Source organism: Stenella coeruleoalba, assembly GCF_951394435.1.
Source record: "Stenella coeruleoalba genome assembly, chromosome: 6".
Taxonomy (NCBI): Eukaryota; Metazoa; Chordata; class Mammalia; order Artiodactyla; family Delphinidae; genus Stenella; species Stenella coeruleoalba.
Window position 1 is genome coordinate 90,540,705 of NC_137151.1, and position 23,329 is coordinate 90,564,033.

A 23,329-nucleotide genomic window follows, 5' to 3' on the forward strand; every position below is an offset into this window, starting at 1 on the left:
CCGGACCTAGAGCGCCGCTCCGCCCCGCCCCCCGCGCAGGCAGCCGTCCCCTACATCCGGGTACCGACTCCAGCCGCCCAGACTCTGGCACTATGGTCATGGCGGAGGGGACGGCAGTGCTGAGGCGGAACAGGCCGGGCACCAAGGCCCAGGTACTATCTCTGCACCTCTGGTGGAGGGGAGAGGGGACTTTTGGTGCCGAGCTGCGCCGCACCTGGAAGGTGGATGCTTCTGCGAGGAGGTTGGGCCGCGGCGACAGGCGGGCGGGCAGGGGCACTGGTGCCCGGCCTGCTCTTCCGGAGCCTCAGCCCCTCGGTTTGGCTGAGGCGGCGGCGGCCCGCGAGGCCTGCGGAGCTCCGATTGGACGGTGGGCGTGAGGGGCGCGTGGGGGCCGCCGAGGCCCGGGACTGGGAGCCTGTCAGCAGTGACTACTTGTCCTCGCTTCTCCCCTGATCCCCAGTGACCAGCTTCGGGGAGGGGCGCGGCCGGCCGGGTGGAGACCCCCGGGGTTCCGTGAGGGTCGGGGCTGCCAGGGTGGGAGGGGTAAACAACAGCCTACCTCGTCCTGGTTTCCATTTCCTACCTGGCCTGTGACGTGCCCGACTTCTGCCATCCAGCTTGTCTAGCCGGATCCGGGAGTCGATAATTTACTTTATCCTCCTCCTCCTGCTGTTTGCCATTGACCACTTCTTTCCGTAGCTGTTCTCTGGTCCAGCAAGTTTTCATCATCAGGCTGGGACTTGTTAGATGCCATTCCTTGTGAATTTCCTTGTTACTATATGTGAAGCATAGGGAATGAACTTATTATAATTTTATCACCTTTTAGTAGGGTAGTACTTGGGGTGAATTGGTGCTTATTTCAGTATTGATTCTTGCGATTTGCCAAAGACGGGATGCTTCACATTCTTAAAAAAATCAAGTAGACCTCATCTGATTAATCTGCCAGGTAAAATGCCTTGCGATTGAGTACAGACTCCAAAATCGGAAGAGATGTGTTAAAAATGTAATTTTAAAGAAAAAGAGACGGAGGGGGAGGAAACCAGAAACAACCGTAGAGCTATGACAGTATGCTAGAGAATACATTTTAATATCTTGCACAGAATTTTGGAAGGGGAGTTCTTTCAAAGGGAACTTTTAGATCCAGACAGCTTCCTAGATGCATGTTACGGAAAAGGAAACTGAAGCCCAGAGATTAGACTGCATTTGCTCAAGGTTGCCCAGTCTCCAGATTCGATTCTTAGTTCATTAGTGACCTTTTCTTTTTAACAAGTTGCTTCTAGTACTGAATTTTAGAGTTTAGTTGGGAAGCCTTTTTTTATAAAGTCACATGTGTCAGTTCTACTGGCAATTTTGTGGTCATACTACATGGAATTTATATATTATTTATGCTTTTACTGTTTCTAAACTTTCTTTCTTTATAAATGATCTTTTCTCAGATACCTTTAATTCTTTTTCTGTGGCAGCATTATTTCTGATTCTTTTAAGTGATCAACTTTTATGTTTTTAAATTCAGAAATGGACTTTTGTACTCACATTCTGAGAATCATCCATTTTTACTTATTCAAAAGTTCTTAATTTTGAAAGGTTAGAGAATCATAGATTTTAACTCAATATTGTAACACACCTGTTTGCTGTGTTGTTATGAGTAAGTCACCTATAAGAAAACACCTTTGCTTTTTTCCAGATGGTCATAGATCAAGGTTGTTAAATAAAATGTATTAGAAAAGGTTAAGATTTTTTAAAAAAAGGACTATTTAAGCAGCATTCTGTCATATCCCTTGTCTATCACACTGATTTCCTTCAGTGAAAGGGGTCTATTCTAAAATGATTTATTTAGAACTATAATAGAGTAGGTAGAGTATCTTCCTCCTTTTTTTTTTTAATTGGTTAGATTGGGTTATAAGCACAAAGTTGGTTTTCAGTAAACGTTTAACTGAATTAGATGAGAATGTTCATTAGGCTGGATTTTTGTCTCCTGTTTTTTGGGGTTTTTTTAGAATATTTATTTATTTATTTGGTTGTGCCAGGTGTTAGTTGTGGCAGGCAAGCTCCTTAGTTGCGGCTCGCTGGCTCCTTAGTTGTGGCATGTGAATTCTTAGTTACGGCATGCATGTGGGATCTAGTTCCCTGACCAGGGATTGAACCCAGGCCCCCTGCACTGGAAGCGTGGAGTCTTAACCAGTGTGCCACCAGGGAAGTCCCTTGGCTCCTCTTTTAAGTGTTTAAAGTATATCACAGTTATGATGAGGCAAAGCATTTAATTTCCAATTAACTTTTTTACATCTTTTCTGTGTACCACTATATGTGTTTTCTAATATTTTAAAAACAAAATATTCTACAAACTCTTTTCTTTTTTTTTAAACGAAAGAATAGGCAAAACGTATTGATAGAAACAGTTTTCACTACAAATCAGAAAGGAAGAATTTAAAAACTACTTTCTGGTGATATGTAGATGATGTCTAGGAAAAGACATCCTAGAACAATTTCCAGAAAGTTGTTTTTATTTCTTGACATTTTAAAATAAAGTTCATTTTCATTCAGATAAGGCAACTATTTAAAAAAAGATACGAAATGCTTAAGACACTTAAAAAGGTGTACCATACCCATCACCTACTCTTAAGAACTAGGACATTACTAATATAGTTAAATCCCTCTGTATTGTGATATTCTGTCTTCTGCCCACTCCCAGCCAGTAATGGTGATTATCATTCCTTTTTTTTCCTTTATACTTTTATTATATATGCATTATATTCATAAGTATGTTTTGCACTTTCTTAAACTTTTATTTATGTGGTATCATGCACGGTATTCTGCAGCTTGCTCCAATTTTTGCTCATGGCCTTTGGAGACTTAATCCATGTTGATCGATACAGGGTTATGGATTGTTGGTTTACTACTACCTTTTCTCAGACATTTATTGAGTACCTACAATGCGTTGGACAATGCGCACCTACAAGGGATATATTTCAGCAGTCAAATGGAAAGGTTCTTAACCACTTAGGGGAATGTCTATGAACTGAACTATCTATAGAGAAATTCAGAACCAGTGCAAAGTGATCCACAGAAATATTCCCCTTAAGAGAAGGTTGTTCTGTTTAGATGACTGCTTTTTGATGGAGCTCATATTTTGATTTAGAAATTTAAAACACCATTTGGAATTGGAATTATAATTTATAATATCTGTCTTAAATAATATTTATGGAGTAGTAACTACTACTAACTCTAGCTATTCTCTTTGGGTAAAAACTGATTCAGTTTTTTACTGCCTGGAGATTGTTTTTTTTCAATATAACATTTAGAAAAATATTTAACTATCAAACAAAAAAGTGATAGGCTTATCAATTAAGTAATACATGAGAGGTTTATGGGAGCCATATTTGAGGGATTTGTGACTGAAAAAAGTATAGCTTATAGTTCAATTAAATAAAATCTTGGTGTTCATTTAAAACATTGAATAAAATTCCTTTAACTTATTCACTAATAATCACATTGTTTACCGTATGAGGGCTTTTCTTCTCTGGTATAACTTCGGATCTTTATTAAGAATTGAAATTAATCATAATAGTATTGCATCTTCTTTGTAACTTTGTACGTGCTTTAATCATGAAATTTTTTTTATAGGATTTCTATAATTGGCCTGATGAATCCTTTGATGAAATGGACAGTACACTAGCTGTTCAGCAGGTAATAACAATAGCTACTTTTGCAACTCTAATAACCTAAGCATTTTATTTCTTTTGGCATAGTTAAATATTCCTGTAACTTTTAGCACAAACCAGAATCCATGGAATTAATGGGATACCTGTTTGAAACTTTTATCAAACCTCATTTTAAGATGGCATATTAGGGCTTCCCTGGTGGCACAGTGGTTAAGAATCTGCCTGCCAATGCAGGGGACAAGGGTTCAAGTCCTGGTCTGGGAAGATCCCACATGCCGCAGAGCAACTAAGCCTGTGCGCCACAACTGCTGAGCCTGCACTGTACAGCCCGCAAGCCACAACTACTGAAGTCCACATGCCTAGAGCCAGTGCCCCACAACACAAGAAGCCACTGCCCCACAACACAAGAAGCCACTGCCCCACAACACAAGAAGCCACTGCCCCACAACACAAGAAGCCACTGCCCCACAACACAAGAAGCCACTGCAATGAGAAGCCTGCGCACTGCATCAAAGAGTAGCCCCCACTCACTGCAACTAGAGGAAGCCCGTGCACAGCAATGAAGACCCAACACAGCCATAAATAAATAAATAAATAAATTTATTTTAAAAAAGAATGTATTGTTCAATCAGCAAATATTTAATGGGCTAGCAAAGAGATAGGCCTTGTGGAGGATACAGAAATATAAACCTGGAGCTCTATGCCTGGAAATTGGCAAAAATTAAGAGGAAAAATGTGCACATATTTTTCCCTTTAAAAGTAGAGTTTTGTCCTGATACTTCGTTGAATTTGTTTACTAGTCCTAACGATTTTTTTGTGTAATCTTTTGCGTTTTCTACATATGAGATTTTTTCATGTGCAAACAACTAAATTTACTTCTTTTCTAGTCTGGATGCCTTTTATTTCTTTTTCTTGCCTAATTGCTCTGGCTGGAATTTGCAGTAGTATTTTGAATAGACATGGCAACAGCAGGCATCCTTATCTTGTGCCTGATCTTAACAGAAAGCTTTCAGTTTTCCATGTTGAGTATGATGTTGCTGTAGGTTTTTCATATTTGGCCTTTATTATGTTGAGTTAATTTCTTCTTATTTCTGGTTTGTCGAGTGTTTTTATCATAAAAAGGTGTTGAATTTTGTCAAATGCTTTTTCTGTACCAATTGAGATAATTGTGTATTTTTTTTCCCTTCATTCTGTTAACATGGTATATTATATTGATCAATTTTTGTATGTTGAACCATCCTTGCATTCTAGGAATAAATCCCATTTGGTCATGGTGTATAATTTTAATTTGCTGCCGAATTTGGTTTGCTAGGATTTTTGCATCAGTGTTCATAAGGGATATTGGTTTCTAGTTTTCTTAGAGTATCTTTGTCTGGCTTTCGTATTAGGAATGCTGCTGTAGTGGAGTTAGGAAGTATTCCCTTCTCTTCAATTTTTTGGAAGAGTTTGAGAAGGATTGATGTTAGTTCTTTAAATATTTAGTAAAATTCACCAGTGAAGCCGTCAGGTCCAGGGCTTTTCTTTGGTTGCACAACATTGTGAATGCAAGTAAGCCACAGAACCGTACACTTAAAAATGGTTAAAATGACTAACCTTTCCACGTTGAATGGTTTTGGTACCCTTGTCAAAAATCATTGGACTGTATATGTGAGGGTTTATTTCTAGTTCCTCTATTCAGTTCCATTGGTTTATATGTGTATCCTTATGTCAGTACCACACTGTTTTGTTGTTGTTTTTTGGCCACACAGCGTGGGGGAATCTTAGTTCCCCAAACCAGGAATTGAACCCGTGCCCCCTGCAGTGGAAGCTCAGAGTCCTAACCACTGAACCACCAACGAATTCCCAGTACCACACTATTTCGACTACTATAGCTTTGTAGTAAGTCTTGAAATTGGTAGGTCTGTATCCTCCAACTTATGTTTTCTTCTTTTTTCTTTTAAATTTATTTATTTTTGGCTACGTTGGGTCTTTGTTGTTGCGCTTGGGCTTTCTCTAGATGCGGTGAGCGGGGGCTACTCTTCCTTGCAGTGCACAGTCTTCTCATTGCAGTGGCTTCTCTTCTTGCAGAGCACGGGCTCTAGGTGCGCAGGCTTCGGTAGTTGTGGCTCCTGGTTCTAGAGTGCAGGCTCAGTAGATGTGGCGCATGCGCTTAGTTGCTCCACGGCATTTGGGATCTTCCCGGACCAGGGATTGAACCCTTGTCCCCTGCATTGGCAGGCCGATTCTCAACCACTGCGCCACCAGAGAAGCCCCCAACTTGTGTTTTCTTTTCAAGATTATTTTGGCTATTTGGTGCCCGTTGCAATTACATATAAATGTGAGAATCAGCTTTTCCATTTCTACAAAAAAGACTGTTGGAATTTTGATAGAGATTGCACAGAATCTGTAGATTGCTTTAGGTTATGCAAGTTTTGAAGTTTTCAGTATGCAAGTATTTAATCTCCTGATTTAAACTTATTCCTAGGTATTTTATTCTTTCAGATACTGTTGTAGATGGAGTTTCTTTCTTTTTTTTTCTAATTTTTATTATCATTTTTTATTGAAGTAGAGTTGATTTGCAATGTTTCAGGTGTACAGCAAGGTGATTTAGTTATATTTAGATGTAGATATATCAATATATAGGAGTTCCTTTCTTTTTTTTTTTTGATTAATTTTTTTAAATTCTTTTTTTGTTTTAAACCCCACATTTGTTTATTTATTTATTTTTCTGGCTGTGTTGGGTCTTCGTTTCTGTGCGAGGGCTTTCTCTAGTTGTGGCAAGCGGGGACAACTCTTCATCGTGGTGCGTGGGCCTCTCACTATTGCGGCCTCTCTTGTTGCGGAGCACAGGCTCCAGACACGCAGGCTCAGTAGTTGCGGCTCACGGGCACAGTTGCTCCGTGGCATGTGGGATCTTCCCAGACCAGGGCTCGAACCCGTGTCCCCTGCATTGGCAGGCAGATTCTCAACCACTTCGCCACCAGGGAAGCCCAGGAGTTCCTTTCTTAATTTTCTTTTTGAATTGTTCATTGAAGGTGTATAGAAACACAACTGATTTTTGTATTTTGATCTGGTATCCTACTACTTCACTGAATTCATTTCTTTGCTTTATGAGCTTTCCTGTGGATTCTTTGGGATTTCTCTATATAGGATCATGTCATCTGTGCCTTTTATTCATTTATTTACTGTCTAATTGTTCTCGCTGGAATTTAAGTACAGTATTGAATAGCAGTGGTGAAAACAGGCATCCTTGTCTCATTTATGATTTTTTTTTGGCGGGGGGCCATGCTGTGTGGCTTGCAGGATCTTAGTTCCCCGACCAAGGATTGAACCCAGGCCGTTGGCAGTGAAAGCACAGAGTCCTAACGATTGGGCTATCAGGGAATTCCCATATTTCTGATTTTTTTTTTTTTTTTTTTTTTTTTGTGGTACGCGGGCCTCTCACTGCTGTGGCCTCTCCCGTTGCGGAGCACAGGCTCCAGACGCGCAGGCTCAGCAGCCATGGCTCACGGGCCCAGCCGCTCCACGGCATGTGGGATCTTCCCGGACCGGAGCACGAACCTGTGTCCCCTGCATTGGCAGGCAGACTCTTGACCACTGCGCCACCAGGAAAGCCCCCTTATTTCTGATTTCAGAGGGAAACCTTTCAGTCTTTCACCATTGAGTATGAGTAACATCATACCTGTGGGTTTTTCAAAATGCCCTTCATCATATTGAGGAAGTTCTCTCATATACCTAGTTTTCTGTTTTTGTCGTGAAGGGTGTTGGATTTTGTCAGATGACTTCTGCATTAATTGATACGCTTGTGTTTTTTCCTCTGTATATTAATGAAGTGTATTACATTGGTTAATTTTTTTTTTTAAATGTTGAACTACCTTTCATTCCTTGCAGCTTTCTTTTGATTCGTGTTTGTATGGTATATATTTTTTTCCATCCTTTTACTTTTTTTTTTTTTTCTGATGCAGTTCCTTTATTATCAGGAAACAGTGTCATTATCAAATTTATCCTTTTACTTTTAACCTACTTATATCATTATATTTGAAGTAAGTTTCTCATAAACAGTATAGTTGGGTCATATTTCTTTGTTCTTTCTGACAGTCCTTGTCTTTTAACTGGTATATTTAGGCCATTTAATGTGAATATGGTTATTGATAGATATGTTTAGATTTAGAATTACCATTTTATTACTTGTTTTTAGTTTCCTCTTTTTTTTCTATTTCCTTTTTCTGCCTTTTTAAGGGTTATTTGAGCATTTTTAGTATTCTATTTTAATTTATTCTAATTTTTTAAAATTTATTCTAATTTTGATTGTATCTCATATAATTTTTTTGATGATTGCTCTAGAGATTACTAAGTTCATGCTTAACTCTTCAGTCTATTTAGAGTCAATATTTTACTGCTTCAATTGAAATGTAGATACTGTCATCATTTGAACCATTTTACTCTCCTCCTTTATGCTTTAGTTATCTATATTACATCTACATACATTGAAGACCCCACCAGACAATATTATATTTTTTGCTTTCATCTGCCAAACATATTTTAAAGATCAAGAGAAGAATGGTCTAATATATATTTATACCCAGATATTAATATAATTGCTGTTGCTCCTGATAGTCTAAGTTTCTTTCTGGTATTATTTTTTTTTTTTCCTTCTAACTAAAGAACTTCCTTTAGCAGTTCTTTTAGAGCCGTCTGCTGGCTAGGAATTCTCCTTAGCTTTAATTTTTTTTTTAATTTAATTTTATTTATTTTTTTGTACAGCAGATTCTTATTAGTTATCTATTTTATACATATTAGTGTTATATGTCAATCCCAATCTCCCAATTCATCCCACCACAATGAACCCCCCTGCCACTTTCCCCCCTTGGTGTCCATACGTTTGTTCTCTACATCTGTGTCTCTGATTCTGCCCTGCATACTGGTTCATCTGTACCATTTTTCTAGGTTCCACATATATGCGTTAATATACGACATTTGTTTTTCTCTTTCTGATTTACTTCACTCTGTATGACAGTCTCTAGATCCATCCACATCTCTACAAATGACCGAATTTCATTCCTTTTTATGGCTGAGTAATATTCCATTGTATATATGTACCATATCTTCTTTATCCGTTTGTCTGTCGATGGGCATTTAGGTTCCTTCCATGACCTGGCTATTGTAAATAGTGCTGCAATGAACATTGGGGTGCATGTGTCTTTGAATTATGGTTTTCTCTGGGTATATGCCCAGTAGTGGGATTGCTGGATCATATGATAATTCTGTTTTTAGTTTTTTAAGGAACCTCCATACTGTTCTCCATAGTGGCTGTATCAATTTACATTCCCACCAGCAGTGCAAGAGGGTTCTCTTTTCTCCACACCCTCTGGAGCATTTGTTGTTTGTAGATTTTCTGATGGTGCCCATTCTAACTGGTGTGAGGTGATACCTCATTGTAGCTTTGATTTGTATTTCTCTAATGATTAGTGATGTTGAGCAGCTTTTCATGTGCTTCTTGGCCATCTGCATGTCTTGTTTGGAGAAATGTCTATTTAGGTCTTCTGCCCATTTTTTGATTGGGTTGTTTGTTTTTTTAATGTTGAGCTGCATGAGCTGTTTATATATTTTGGAGATTAATCCTTTGTCCATTGATTCATTTGCAAATATTTTTCCCCCTTCTGAGGATTGTTTTTTTGTCTTGTTTGTAGTATACTTTGCTTTGCAAAAGCTTTTAAGTTTCATTAGGTCTCATTTTTTTTTTTTTTGTCTCATTTGTTTTTGTTTTTATTTCCATTACTCTAGGAGGTGGATCAAAAAAGATCTTGCTGTGATATATGTCAGTGTGCTTCCTATGTTTTCCTCTAAGAGTTTTATAGTGTCCGGTCTTAACATTTAGGTTTCTAATCCATTTTGATTTTATTTTTGTGTATGGTGTTAGGGAGTGTTCTAATTTCATTCTTTTACATGTAGCCATCCAGTTTTCCCAGCACCACTTATTGAAGAGGCTGTCTTTTCTCTATTGTATATCCTTGCCTCCTTTGTCATAGATTAGTTGACCATAGGTGCGTGGGTTTATCTCTGGGCTTTCAATCCTGTTCCATTGATCTATATTTCTGTTTTTGTGCCAGTATCATATTGTCTTGATTACTGTAGCTTTGTAGTATAGTCTGAAGTCACGGAGACTGATACATCCAGCTCGGTTTTTTTCTCTCAAGACCACTTTGGCTATTCGGGGTCTTTTGTGTCTCTATACAAATTTTAAGATTTTATGTTCTAGCTGTGTAAAAAAATCCATTGGTAATTTGATAGGGATTGCATTGAATCTGTAGATTGCTTTGGGTAGTATAGTCATTTTCACAATATTGATTCTTCCAGTCCAAGAACATGGTATATCTCTTTGTCTGTTTGTGTCATCTTTGATTTCTTTTATCAGTGTCTTACAGTTTTCTAAGTACAGGTCTTTTACCTCCTTATGTAGGTTTTATTCCTACATATTGTATTCTTTTTGTTGCAATGGTGAATGGGATTGTTGCCTTAATTTCTCTTTCTGATATTTCATTGTTAGTATATAGGAATGTAAGAGATTTCTGTGTATTAATTTTGTATCCTGCAACTTTACCAAATTCATTGATTAGCTCTAGTAGTTTTCTGGTGGCATCTTTAGGATTCTCTATGTATAGTATCATGTGATCAGCAAACAGTGACAGTTTTACTTCTTCTTTTCCAGCTTGTATTCCTTTTATTTCTTTTAATTCTCTGATTGCCATGGCTTAGACTTCAAAAACTGTGTTGAATAATAGTGGCAAGAGTGGACATCCTTGTCTTGTTCCCGATCGTAGAGGAAATGCTTTCAGTTTTTCACCATTGAGAATGACATTTGCTGTGGGTTTGTCATATGTGGCCTTTATTATGTTGAGGTATGTTCCCTCTATGCCCACTTTCTGGAGAGTTTTTATCATAAATGGGTGTTGAATTTTGTCAAAAGCTTTTTCTGCATCTATTGAGATGATCATATGGTTTTTTTTTCATGGTGTATCATACTAATTGATTTGCGTATACTGAAGAATCCTTGCATCCCTGGGATAAATCCCACTCGTGGTGTATGATCCTTTTTAAGTGTTGTTGGATTCTGTTTGCTAGTATTTAGTTGAGGATTTTTGCATCTATATTCATCAGTGATATTGGTCTGTAATTTTCTTTTTTTGTAGTGTCTTTGTCTGGTTTTGGTATCAGGGTGATGATGGCCTCATAGAATGAGTTTGAAAGTTTTCCTTCCTCTGCAATTTTTTGGAAGAGTTTGAGAAGGATGGGTGTTAGCTCTTCTCTAAATGTTTGATAGAGTTCACTGTGAAGCCATCTGGTCCTGGACTTTTGTTTGTTGGAAGATTTTTAAGCACAGTTTCAATTTCATTACTTGTGATTGGTCTGTTTATATTTTCTGTTTCTTCCTGGTTCAGTCTTAGAAGGTTATACCTTTCTAAAAATTTGTCCATTCCTTCCAGGTTGTCCATTTAATTGGCATAGAGTTGCTTGTAGTAGTCTCTTAGGATGCTTTGTATTTCTGTGGTGTCTGTTGTAACTTGTCCTTTTTCATTTCTAATTTTATTGATTTGAGTCCTCTCCCTCTTATTCTTGATGAGTCTTACTAAAGGTTTATCAATTTTGTTTATCATCTCAAGGAACCAGTTTTTAGTTTTATTGATCTTTGCTATTGTTTTCTTTGTTTCTATTTCATTTATTTCTACTCTGATCTTTGTGATTTCTTTCCTTCTACTAACTTTGGGTTTTGTTTGTTCTTCTTTCTCTAGTTCCTTTAGGTGTAAGGTTAGATTGTTTGTTTGAGATGTTTCTTGTTTCTTGAGGTAGGCTTGTATTGCTATAAACTTCCCTCTTAGAACTGCTTTTACTGCATCCCATAGGTTTTGGATCGTCGTGTTTTCGTTGTAATTTGTCTCTAGCTGTTTTCTGATTTCCTCTTTGATTTGTTCAGTGATCTCTTGGTTATTTAGTAACGTATTGTTTAGCCTCCATGTATTGAGTTTTTTAAGTTTTTTTCCCTGTAATTGATTTCTAATCTCATAGCGTTGTGGTTGGAAAAGATGCTTGATATGATTTGAATTTTCTTAAATTTACCGAGGCTTGATTTGTGACCCAAGATGTGATCTGTCCTGGAGAATGTTCTGTGTGCACTTGACAAGAAAATGTAATCTGCTGTTTTTGGATGGAATGTCCTATAAATATCAGTTAAATCTGGTGTATTGTATCACTTAAAGCTTGTGTTTCCATATTAATTTCCTGTTTGCATGATCTGTCCATTGGTGTAAGTGAGGTGTTAAAGTTCCCAACTATTATTGTGTTACTGTCGATTTCCTCTTTTATAGCTGTTAGCAGTTGCATTATGTATTGAGGTGCTCCTATGTTGGGTGCATATATGTTTATAACTGTTATATCTTCTTCTGAAGTTGATCCCTTGATCATTATGTAGTGTCGTTCCTTGTCTCTTGTAACATTCTTTATTTTAAAGTCTATTTTATCTGATATGAGTATTGCTATTCCAGCTTTGTTTGATTTCTATTTGCATGGAATATCTTTTTCCATCCCTTCACTTTCAGTCTGTATGTGTCCCTAGGTCTGAAGTGAGTCTCTTGTAGACAGCATATATATGGGTCTTTTTTTTGTATCCATTCAGTGAGCCTGTGTCTTTTGGTTAGATCATTTAATCCATTCACGTTTAAAGTAATTATCGATATGTATGTTCCTGTACCATTTTCTTAATTGTTATGGGTTTGTTTTTGTAGGTCCTTTTCTTTTGCATTTCCCACTTAGAGAAGTTCCTTTAGCATTTGTTGTAGAGCTGGTTTGTTGGTGCTGAATTCTCTTAACTTTTGCTTGTCTGTAAAGCTTTTCATTTCTCCATCGAATCTGAATGAGATCCTTGCTGGGTAGAGTAATCTTGGTTGTAGTTGCTTCCCTTTCATCACTTTAAATATATCACTTAAATGTATGTAAGCTTCCTAATGGCGGGTACTGGTGGTGGGTAGAGTTGGTTGTTGCTCTGGTGGGCAGAGCTCAGTAAACCTCCGTAGTTTTCTTTCCTCTGAAAATATCTTTATCTTCATTCCTGAAGGGTATTTTTGCTAGATACAGAGGTTGACATTTCTTTTCTTTCAGCACTTTATACGTGTTCTGCCATTTCCTCCTGTCATCTGTGTTTTCTGGTGAGAAAGCTGCACTCATTTGAATCCTTTTTCTATAGGTCATTTGTCTCTTTTTTTGCTGGATTCTTTACACACACACACACACACACACTCACCCCCACTGGCTTCTTTATCTTTAGTTTTTGTCAGTTTGATTACCTCTGAGCATGGATTTCTTTGGATTTTCTTGTTCGGTGTTTACTCTGCTTTTTCTTATTGTGGTAAAAAATATATTACATAAAATTTATCATTTTTGCCATTTTTAAGTGTACGATTCTGTGGCATTAAGTACATTCATATTGTTGTGCAACCATTACCACCTCCATCTCCAGAACTTTTTCATCTTCCCCAGCTGAAACTCTGTACCCATTAAACAATAATAACTCTCATAAGATTTACCATGTAGTATATTTTAATTAACTGTAAGAACTTCTTTGTTTGTAGTATATTCAACAGAACATAAGAGCAGATTGTTCCAATATTGACAAAATTCTTGAACCACCTGAAGGCCAAGATGAAGGTGTATGGAAGTATGAACATTTAAGGTAGGTCTTTATTATGTATCAAAATAGTAATAGTACTCCTAGTAGTAAAAAATAACCTTTAATATTAATGATGATTATGAATCATAAATTAGTTAACTACAGACCAAAAAGCAAAGTTCTAAAGCTTTTATGTTTTTACGTTATAAAGTTTTCAACATTGTTATTTACTCATTGTTTTCTATATTTATGGATTTGGGCCTTATTATCTTTTTACGTGGTTTTCCTTAATTACATCATTTAATCACAGATGCATTATTTCCATGTACTTAACTCATTTCTACTACCTACTATTTATCTACTTTATTTCTCTCTAGAGGTCCTAGTCTAGACTTGGTAGCTGACGAGTTACCTGGTAACTACTGTGAACTTCCAGTCTTTTGTTTGGTAAATGGAGATTAATTATAATCCTGAAGTAAGAAGTTTTAGAGCTTTTCATAATATCCTTTGAATGAGAAAATTGATTTCTAATGAATCATGAGTTAACTTTAGAAGCACTTGTATTCTGAAGCTACTAGGTTATTTCTTGAAGTTATAAACTTTCCATTGTAAATCGGAGCTAGGATGAGTTGATACATTAAAAATAGAGGATGTTGTATGAGATATGTGTTGATCAGAGTTTGTTACTGTGAGTTGATTTTTAGATAATAAGGTGGAGTAGAGATATGACTTTTCCTGAATAAATTAGACCATTTCCTGTGATGAGTGCCTCAGTTTGTAGACAAGGTACTTTTTCTGTTGTTTTGTTTTGATGCTATAGGCTTGTCTAGATATTGTTAAGACACTGTCTTGTCATAACCGTTCAGCAGTTTCAGGATGCTGAGACTTCTTTGTAATCTGCCATTTTCTTGGGCAAGTCACTTGACTACTTGATCGAGTTTTTTTTTTTTTTTAATACATCTCGATGCATGATAATTGAAAGCATGAGTATGTAGATGTTATGCCATTCTTATAAATATAGAGAGCACTTTAGTATAATATATCCTCTTTCTTTTTTTAATCAGCTTTGAAAATAACTACTTCCTTACCTATGGGATTAGTGATGAAAATAAGCAAGTGTGTTTTTTTCACTGTAAGCATAATTCCTAAAAAGTGAGGGTTCGTTTTATTTATTTATTTATTTATTTTTTTATTTTTTGCGTTACGCGGGCCTCTCGCTGTTGTGGCCTCTCCCGTTGCGGAGCACAGGCTCCGGACGTGCAGACTCAGCAGCCATGGTTCACGGGCCTAGCCGCTCCGCGGCATGTGGGATCTTCCCGTACCGGGGCACGAACCCGTGTCACCTGCATCAGCAGGTGGACTCTCAACCACTGCGCCACCAGGGAAGCCCAATTTTAATTTACAAGGTTTTTATTTCAGATCTAAGAAAGACATTTTCCTCCCTATTTAACTTAGACTATGAAATATGCATTATACAAAACTTGTAAAATCTTTCTTATTCATATTCCATTTGTCCTGGTGCTATTGTTATTACCTTTGGGGTTTTTTGATATTAACCACTTTTTTGTTTTGTATAATTTATGTATTATATATGACATATATATTCTTTTGTCTCTTTATTATAGTGTATACATCTTTATAGTTGACCAAGAAGAGTTTTAAAAGCAGTTTGATTTTTTTTTTGCATGTGCTTAATGTTACTGATTTGAGGCTTAATACCTGCTGTTACTGATTAATGCAGTTGATTATATTATGATGTTAATGGGAATTGAATCATGACCTCAGTCAAATCTCCCACTACTCCCTACTGAATGTTTGTAATTAGGAAAAGATGCCCCTTCCTCTGAGTGGCTGTAATCCCATGCTAGTATGCATGGCTTAGTGACTAGAGTGTAGACTAGATTTCAGCTCTGGCTTGTCTTCTCAGCTGCATAACTATGTGTGCTAGTCCTATACTGAATTAACTTGAAGCTGTTAGGTTTGCACTATTTGCCTCCGATTGTACCTATAGCACTGCCAAGTCAGTTAGCTTAATTTTCCTGTTGGCCATAAGTAGGTTGGACTAGATGAGAAACGTGTTTATCACCACCTGTCTTTATTACCACTTAGTAGAAAACAACTCAGAAACACATAACATGCGACTTACAGATATGGGGCAGTAGAGGACTATGTGGTGATTCAGAAATAGTGTTATTTGTATAATCTAAGAACAGCATTATTAGGCATCTGGAAAGGAAGTACAGTTATAGACAACTGAAAATTTGACCCTTGTTTTTTAATTTGCTTTCTTCTATTTTAATGTATGTTATAAATAAATAAATAAATAAAGATAGTTTTCCTTTCACATATGTGCAGTGTTTTGGGTTTTTTGTTTTTCTTTTGGAACTCTCTTTTATCTTCTAATTACAGGTTTTAGCGTTGCATATTTGCGGAACCAAAGTGTATTCATTTGTTTGATGGGGAAACATAGCGATTAATTTGATAGATTTTTAGAGGGAACACATTCAGTACTTTGACAACATAAAGTATCTTTATGACATAAAGGTTTAATTGTCTTTTCATATCAAATAGCAAGTCTGTCTAAAAATGATCTAAATGTCATGTAATTTGCTCCATTTTTCATTTATTCAAAAATATTTCTTGAGCACTTAACTATTGTAGGAACAATCCAAGCATTATTCTAGGCTTTATAATTCTCAGTTTGACAATTTTAGAGGGAAAGTAAGTCATGAAAAAATGCCCAAGATCTATTAAGTGATGAAAAAGCAAGTTATGAAATTGTGTATGATATGATTCCAATATATTTTAATCTATCTAGAGAAAATCAGATTTGCATGTAAACAATAACTATCTTTTGGGAAGAGGTCATGGAAGTATGGAGGACTTTCCTGTTTTATATTTTGTATTTGGTCCTGTTTGGAGTTTTTAGAAGGAGCATGTTGTTTGTAATCAGAATAAAACCTGTATAATGTATAGGAATATAAAATGTCTAGTCTTTCTTCTGATTATCTGTATACAGATATGTACACACACATGAATTTTTACATAACTGGAATCTTACTGTGAATATAAGTATATATCCTTTGTATGTTTATGTAATACCAACATTTCACTACTCTCCAATTGCTAATCATTTATAATGTTTCAAAGAAACTTTTTATGTATATAGTTTCAGTGAACATCTTTATACATATGTCTGCATTGCAGTTCTGATTATTTCATTAGAATAGATTCTTAGGAGAATGACTTAGTTAAAAATATATATACTTTGTAAGGGTCTTGGTAAATATTTTCAAAGTATTTCTCAGAAAAATTGTACCAATTTCCAGTGTGTAACAGTAATCAACTCACTGAACTCTGATATTGAACATTATTGTTAGGGTTGTTAGTTTTGGGTTTTGTTTACTAATGTGTATGTCTTTGTAAGGAATGTGCCATGTAAGTTCAGGTGGTGTTGATAATGATGATGATGGAGGAAGAATGGTACTGATGGGATTCTGTTTTTACAATTAATATTCTAAAAATAATATGGAGGATAAGACTTTTCATTTATATATTTACATTTTTAGGCAATTCTGTCTTGAGCTAAATGGACTTGCTGTCAAACTTCAGGTAATGTTTTAAGTTAAAGCTATAATTGAAAGTTCTGATTTTTTTTCCTGTTTTTGTAAATTAATGTGCTTAAAAAGACTTACCCAAATTTTTAATTTATTCTAGAATTTTACATGAAATGTAGCAACTCAGATGATAAACTTTTTCATTATTATTTTACATATTAATAAATGTAACTATTTTAACAGAGTGAATGCCATCCAGATACATGCACTCAGATGACAGCAACTGAACAATGGATTTTTCTTTGTGCAGCTCATAAAACACCAAAAGAGGTGAGAATTTATGAAATAGAATGACTAATAAAATCATCATAACCTAAATCTCTTTAAGATGGTGGTAGACAAATTTTTTGAGTTTTTAGGTCACTGTTTATTTTGCCCTTAGAGTTCTTTGCTGCAAGGTCATTGGTACAGTGCTACTTTAGGGTTTCTTGTGATTAGTATCTTTTTAAAAATTTTTAATTGAAATTATCATTGACCTACACTGTGTTAGTTTCAGGTGTATGACATAGTGATTCGATATTTCTGTACATTACAAAATAATCACCGTGATAAGTTTAGTTACCATCTGTCACCATACAAAATTATTACAATAGTATTGAGAGTATTCTTCATGTTGTACATTTCATCCGTGTGACTCATTCATTTTTGTAACTGGAAGTTTATACCTCTTAATCTTCCTTACCTATTTCACTCCTCCTACCTTCCCTCTGGCAACCACCTTTGTTCTCTATGTCTATGACTCTGCTTCTGTTTTGTTGTTTGTTCATTTGTCTTGTTTTTTAGATTCCACGTATAAGTGAAATCATATGGTATTTGTCTTTCTCTGTCTGACTTATTTCACTTAGCTTAATAGCCTCTAGGTCCATCCATGTTGTCACAAATGGCAAAATTTCATTCTTTTTTATGCTAGTGTATACATACCACATATTCCTTATCTTTTCATCTAATCAGTGGACACTTAAGTTGCTTCCATATCTTGGCTACTGTAAATAATGCTGCAGTGAACATGGGACTGCATATATCTGTTCGAATTAGTGTTTTTGTTTTCTTTGGAAAAGTACCCAGGAGTGAATTGCTGGCTCATATGGCAGTTCCATTTTTAATGTTTTGAGGAACTGCCATCCTGTTTTCCATAGTGGTATCAATTTACATTCCCTCCAACAGTGCGTGAGGGTTCCCATTTCTCCTCATCAGTACTTATTTGTTGTCTTTTTTTTTTAAGTCTTTTTTTTTAACTTTTTATTTTATATTGGAGTATAGCCAATTGTGTCTTTTTGATAATAGTCATTTTTTTTAAAAATTATTTATTTATTTTTGGCTGCATTGGGTCTTTGTTGCTGTGCGCGGGCTTTCTCTAGTTGCGGCAAGTGGGGGCTACTCTTTGTTGCATTGTGTGGGCTTCTCATTGTGGTGGCTTCTCTTGTTGCAGAGCACGGGCTGTAGGCACACAGGCTTCAGTAGTTGTGGCACATGGGCTCAGTAGTTGTGGTGCATGGGCTTAGTTGCTCCACGGCATGCGGGATCTTCCCAGACCAGGGCTGGAACCCATGTCCCCTGCGTTGGCAGGTGGATTCTTAACCACTGCTCCACCAGGGAAGCCTGATAATAGTCTTTTTTTTTAATATTTATTTACTTATTTATTTTTTGGCTGCATCGGGTCTTAGTTGCGGCAAGTAGGATCATTCGTTGTGGCGCATGGGCTCTTTGTTGCTGTGTGTGGGCTTCTCTCTAGTTGTGGTGCACAGGCCCCAGAGTGTGTAGGCTCAGTAGTTGCGGCATGTGGGCTCTCTAGTTGTGGCACGCGGGCTCCAGAGCGCACAAGCTCTGTAGTTGTGGTGTGTGGGCTTCAGAGCACATGGGCTCTGTAGTTGTGGTGGCGGGCTTAGTTGCCCCACGGTATGTGGGATCTTAGTTCCCCAACCAGGGATTGAACCAGCATCCCCTGCATTGCAAGATGGATTCTCAACCACTGGACCACCAGGGAAGTCCCCAATAATAGTCTTTTTGGCAAGTGTGAGTTGATATCTCATTGTGGTTTGATTTGCATTTCCCTGATGATTAGTGATGTTGAGCATCTTTTCCTGTGTCTGTTGGCTATCTGTATGTCTTCTTTGGGAAAATGTCTATTCAGATCTTCTGCCCATTTTTTAATCTGGTTGTCAAAGAGTGTATTGCCTATGTTTTCTTCTAGGAGTTTTATGGTTTCCCACCTCACATTTAAGTCTTAAATACAGTTTGAGTTTAGTTTTGTATATGGTGTGAGAAAGTCATCCAGTTTGACTCTTTTGCATGTAGCTGTCCAGTTTTCCCAGCACCATTTATTGAAGAGGCTCTCTTTTCCCCATTATGTATTGCCTCTTTTGTAATAGATAATTGACCATGTAAGTGTGGGCTCTCTATTCTGTTCCATTGATCTATATGTCTATTTTTGTGCCTGTACCATAGTGTTTTGATTACTGTAGATTTGTAATATAGATTCAAATCAGGGCACCTGATATCTCCAGCTTTGTTGTTCTTTCTTAAGATCATTTTAGCTATTTGGGGTCTTTTGTGTTTCCATACAAATTTTAACGTTATTTGTTTTAGTTCTGTGAAAAATGCCATAGGTATTTTGATAAGGATTACATTGAATATGTAGATTGCCTTTGGTAGTACAGTCATTTTAACAGTAATAATTCTTACAATCCATGAACACAGTGTATCTTTCCATTTGTTTGTGTAGTATCATTTTTCATAATTGGACAATTGAATGGGCTAGAACTTATGATTCACTGGCTATGACAGAATAACACCTGTCATATGGTGTGTAATGGATGAGATGCACTAGTTCAGATTTTTGGTTTAGTCTTAATGTCTTTTGATAGGAATAACTGTTGGTGATTACTAGTTGATTCTTAGTCTGTCAAGTAGAAATGTTACTTTTGAACTTTATAGGTCAATATTTTTTCTCTACATTTCATTAATATTTCTTACTACGTATTTGAAACCTGCCATAATGATTTTCCTCTCCATAATTGGTCTTACCTTGAAAAACTTATTCATGTTATTTTCTCCTTATTTAGTTTTTGTCAAGGCGAGAGTATAGGAAGTAGCAATTTTTAGAGAACATTTTTTGTTTTAAATAATTCCTTCACGTTATCTAACACCTAGTACACATTCAGTTTTCCTTAGTTGTCTCAAAAATGTCATTTACAACTGGTTTGTTTAAACTATGCATTGCATTTCCTTTGATCTGCATTCCCTTTTAATCTGTAGTAATTAGTTTTTGCTTGACATTGACTCATTGAAAATAGTTAAGTTAGGCCTGTGCTGTAGGATTATAGACCTTTAAGTGATCATTATATTGACAGACCTCTAAGGCTTAAAGACACGTAATTCTCTAGTTGGAAAATCAATATTTTATGTTCTTTTGTTTGAAAAGGCAAATTCTCCAAAATAAGAAGTATCTGATACCTAAGCTAGTAGTACTTATTTTTTAAGACTGACTTCACTCATGGTGTTACTTTTTTTGAGTTAATAAATTGAAGCAGTGTTAAGGTTGTGTATCATTCTACGTCTGGGAAAATCATAGCAGTTTCATTGATAATTCACTGAAATTGGCTACATAGTATAGTAAATGATGTGATAATTCCAATTAGGAAACTGAATCCAAAAAGCTAGTTTCATTTTGGCAAATAGTAAAGATGCATTATTCTCACTTTATTTATTTTTTAATATATTTATTTATTTAATTTATTTTTGGCTGTGTTGGGTCCTCGTTGCTGTGTGCGGGCTTTCTCTAGTTGCAGCGAGCAGGGGCTCCTCTTCATCGCGGTGCACAGGCTTCTCATTGTGGTGGCTTCTCTTGTTGTGGATCGTGGGCTCTAGGCACGCAGGCTTCAATAGTTGTGGCACTTGGGCTTAGTTGCTCCGTGGCATGTGGGATCTTCCCAGACCTGGGCTCGAACCCATGTCTCCTGCATTGGCAGGCAGATTCTTAACCACTGCGCCACCAGGGAAGTCCCTAGAAATTTTTAAATTAAATATGTAGCTTGCATTATATTTCCATGCTGACTTAAAGGTTGTAAAAGTGTCCCACGGTACACCCAAATGACCAATATGAATGAGAAACACAGTGACTTGGGATATTTGTTTTTGACCAAGTCACCTGTAATCATATATATGGAGAAAGATACTTTTTTCAGTAAATACTGCTCATGTTCCTATTTTAGGCAGTGAGTCTACTAGCTGTAAATTCCTGTGGATGTATAGTTAGAAAAATACTTTTTTTTTTGGTTTAGATAATCTTTATCTATTTGCCAAGTACTATACTAAGCCATATTTAGTAGTTACTGCATTTTTAAACACCAGTTTCATTCTCAACAGTTGAAAAATATTCTAATTACTAGGTAGAACTAGAGTCATTTTTATTTCTTTCTCTAGTCTTTTTTTTCCTTCTTCGTTCCCTGGTTCATTCTCAGTCTTCCTTTCTTTTGATGCTTCTCCCTCTCTGCCTTCAGAAGAACTGAAAGAGGAGAATTACTTTATAGTTTTATTTTTCCTTTAATAGGTTTGCTGATTTGCCATGAGACAAATAGGTTTCATTGTTTCTGATAAATGAAATAGTACTAAGACAGGTTTATTAAAATATAAAGGAACTTCAGATTTTGTATTAAATTGCAAAGGAAGAAAATTTTTGAGAGAGCGGCTAGATTGGTAACAGGGTACCAGCAACATAATAAGGCATGCTTTTTAAGATGTAAGGAGGCAGTGATCTCTGGAGGTATTTGTGAAGTGAAAGAGGCTGCTGGGCCACTTGGTAAAGTATAAATCAGTGGACTAGGAATCGGTGTATCTGGGTTACGGTTTTTAAGTCCTTCTTCCTAACTGTATCATCTTGCATAAGTCATTGACCAATAGTCAAGGGTAGTCCCCGTTGCTGTGCATCATTCTTCAGGGGTTCTCCCTGTCATGCTTCAGAGTTGGGATATTTGCATGCTTGCTTACTTGAATCTCTTTCGTTACAGAGTCAGCCTCCTCTTAGACAGCATGCCTAAAAAGCAGACTTTCCTAAGTTGGACTGCTTGTTTTTTGAAGTATTCCTTACCTTTGCCTATAGACTTTTAAGATCTGGCAAGAAACCTGTGCATATTCTGCAAACTGATCAGCCTCAGTTTCCTCATAGCCAGAGGGTTAGATTAGATAATCAGGTGTTCTTCCCAGCTCTAAGCATTGTTTTCTTCTAGGTACAATATTGAGAGTGAGAAATTGGGGGACTGATTCACTTATTTTCTAGAAGCCAGGTATTATAGTTGAAGGGGATAATAAAGCCTTATTTATTGACATAACATTGAGTTTTACAGTCATTCTGATATTGTAAGGAACTTTTTCTTAGACTATGCTCAGGGTTTTCGGAATAAGATGCGTAAGTAATAAATATACCTAATTTTAGAGGTAGAGCTCTTTGTTGATGCATTTTTATATCCTTTCTTTTATAGTGTCCTGCTATAGACTATACTAGACACACACTTGATGGTGCTGCATGTCTTCTGAATAGCAATAAATATTTTCCCAGCAGGTAAACAAAACTTTTAAACATGGTGCTAAACTTTTTGGATTTAATTTTAAAGATTGCTGTTTTTAAAACTAAAACTAGTTTGCTTGTTAATACATTGTATTCTTTAAACTGTTTTTTTTTAACCTATTATATATTTGGCTTGTTCAGAATTATTCAAGTTTTGAAATTAAGATTGTGGTTAAACTAAAGGCATCAGGACTCAGCTCCTGAATCTCACAGGCCAGTTCAGTTCCTGCTTCTGTGCATCATTTTCCAGGGCTCTCCCTTCATGCTTTAGAGTTGGGATTTTTACACACTTGCTTACTTGAATCTCTGTGGTAGAGAGAGGCATCCTCTTAGCATGCCTAAAGAGCAGATTTTCCTAAGTTGGACTGCTTATATATTTTTTTCTATGTATTTCTAGAGTATTTTTTAATTGTATAGTTGATTTACAATGTTGTGTTAATTACTGCTGTACAGCAAAGTGACTCACTTATACATATATATACATTCTTTTTCATATTCTTTTCCATTATGGTTTATCACAGGATATTGAATATAGTTCCCTGTGCTATAGAGTAGGACCTTGTTGTTTATCCATTCCATATATATACCAGTTTGCATCTGCTAATCCCAAACTCCCAATCCATCCCTCTCCTAATCTCCTCCCCCTTGGCAACCACCAGTCTCTTCTCTGTTGGGACTGCTTATTTTTGAAGGAGTCCTTATCCTTGCCTTCAGATTTTTAAGATCTGAGAGGAAGTGTGTGCATACTGTAATATATTATTGGTGAGGTTTGTGACTGGCCTTTTATTCTATTAAGATATTTATTACCAGGTGGATAGATTTGGAGACTTTTCCCCAATATCACTAACTT

At 36.5% G+C, this 23,329-nt stretch overlaps 1 protein-coding gene across 2 annotated transcripts in view; it reads left to right on the plus strand.

The window, feature by feature from the left end:
• The window catches only part of LOC307188300 (MOB-like protein phocein), a 42,951-nt gene that overhangs the window by 13,622 nt on the left and 6,000 nt on the right, over nt 1-23,329 (plus strand). Inside the window, exons 1-6 of one of the 2 annotated variants that reach the window (XM_079925282.1) lie at nt 51-152; nt 3,622-3,684; nt 13,262-13,362; nt 16,869-16,911; nt 17,100-17,186; nt 22,394-22,473. In XM_079925282.1, coding sequence (XP_079781408.1) covers nt 93-152; nt 3,622-3,684; nt 13,262-13,362; nt 16,869-16,911; nt 17,100-17,186; nt 22,394-22,473 — 434 coding nt within the window. In that variant the 5' untranslated portion in view covers nt 51-92. Of the gene's footprint in view, nt 1-50; nt 153-3,621; nt 3,685-13,261; nt 13,363-16,868; nt 16,912-17,099; nt 17,187-22,393; nt 22,474-23,329 lie in introns of those variants that run through there. The other variant, XM_079925284.1, reaches the window with a different exon arrangement.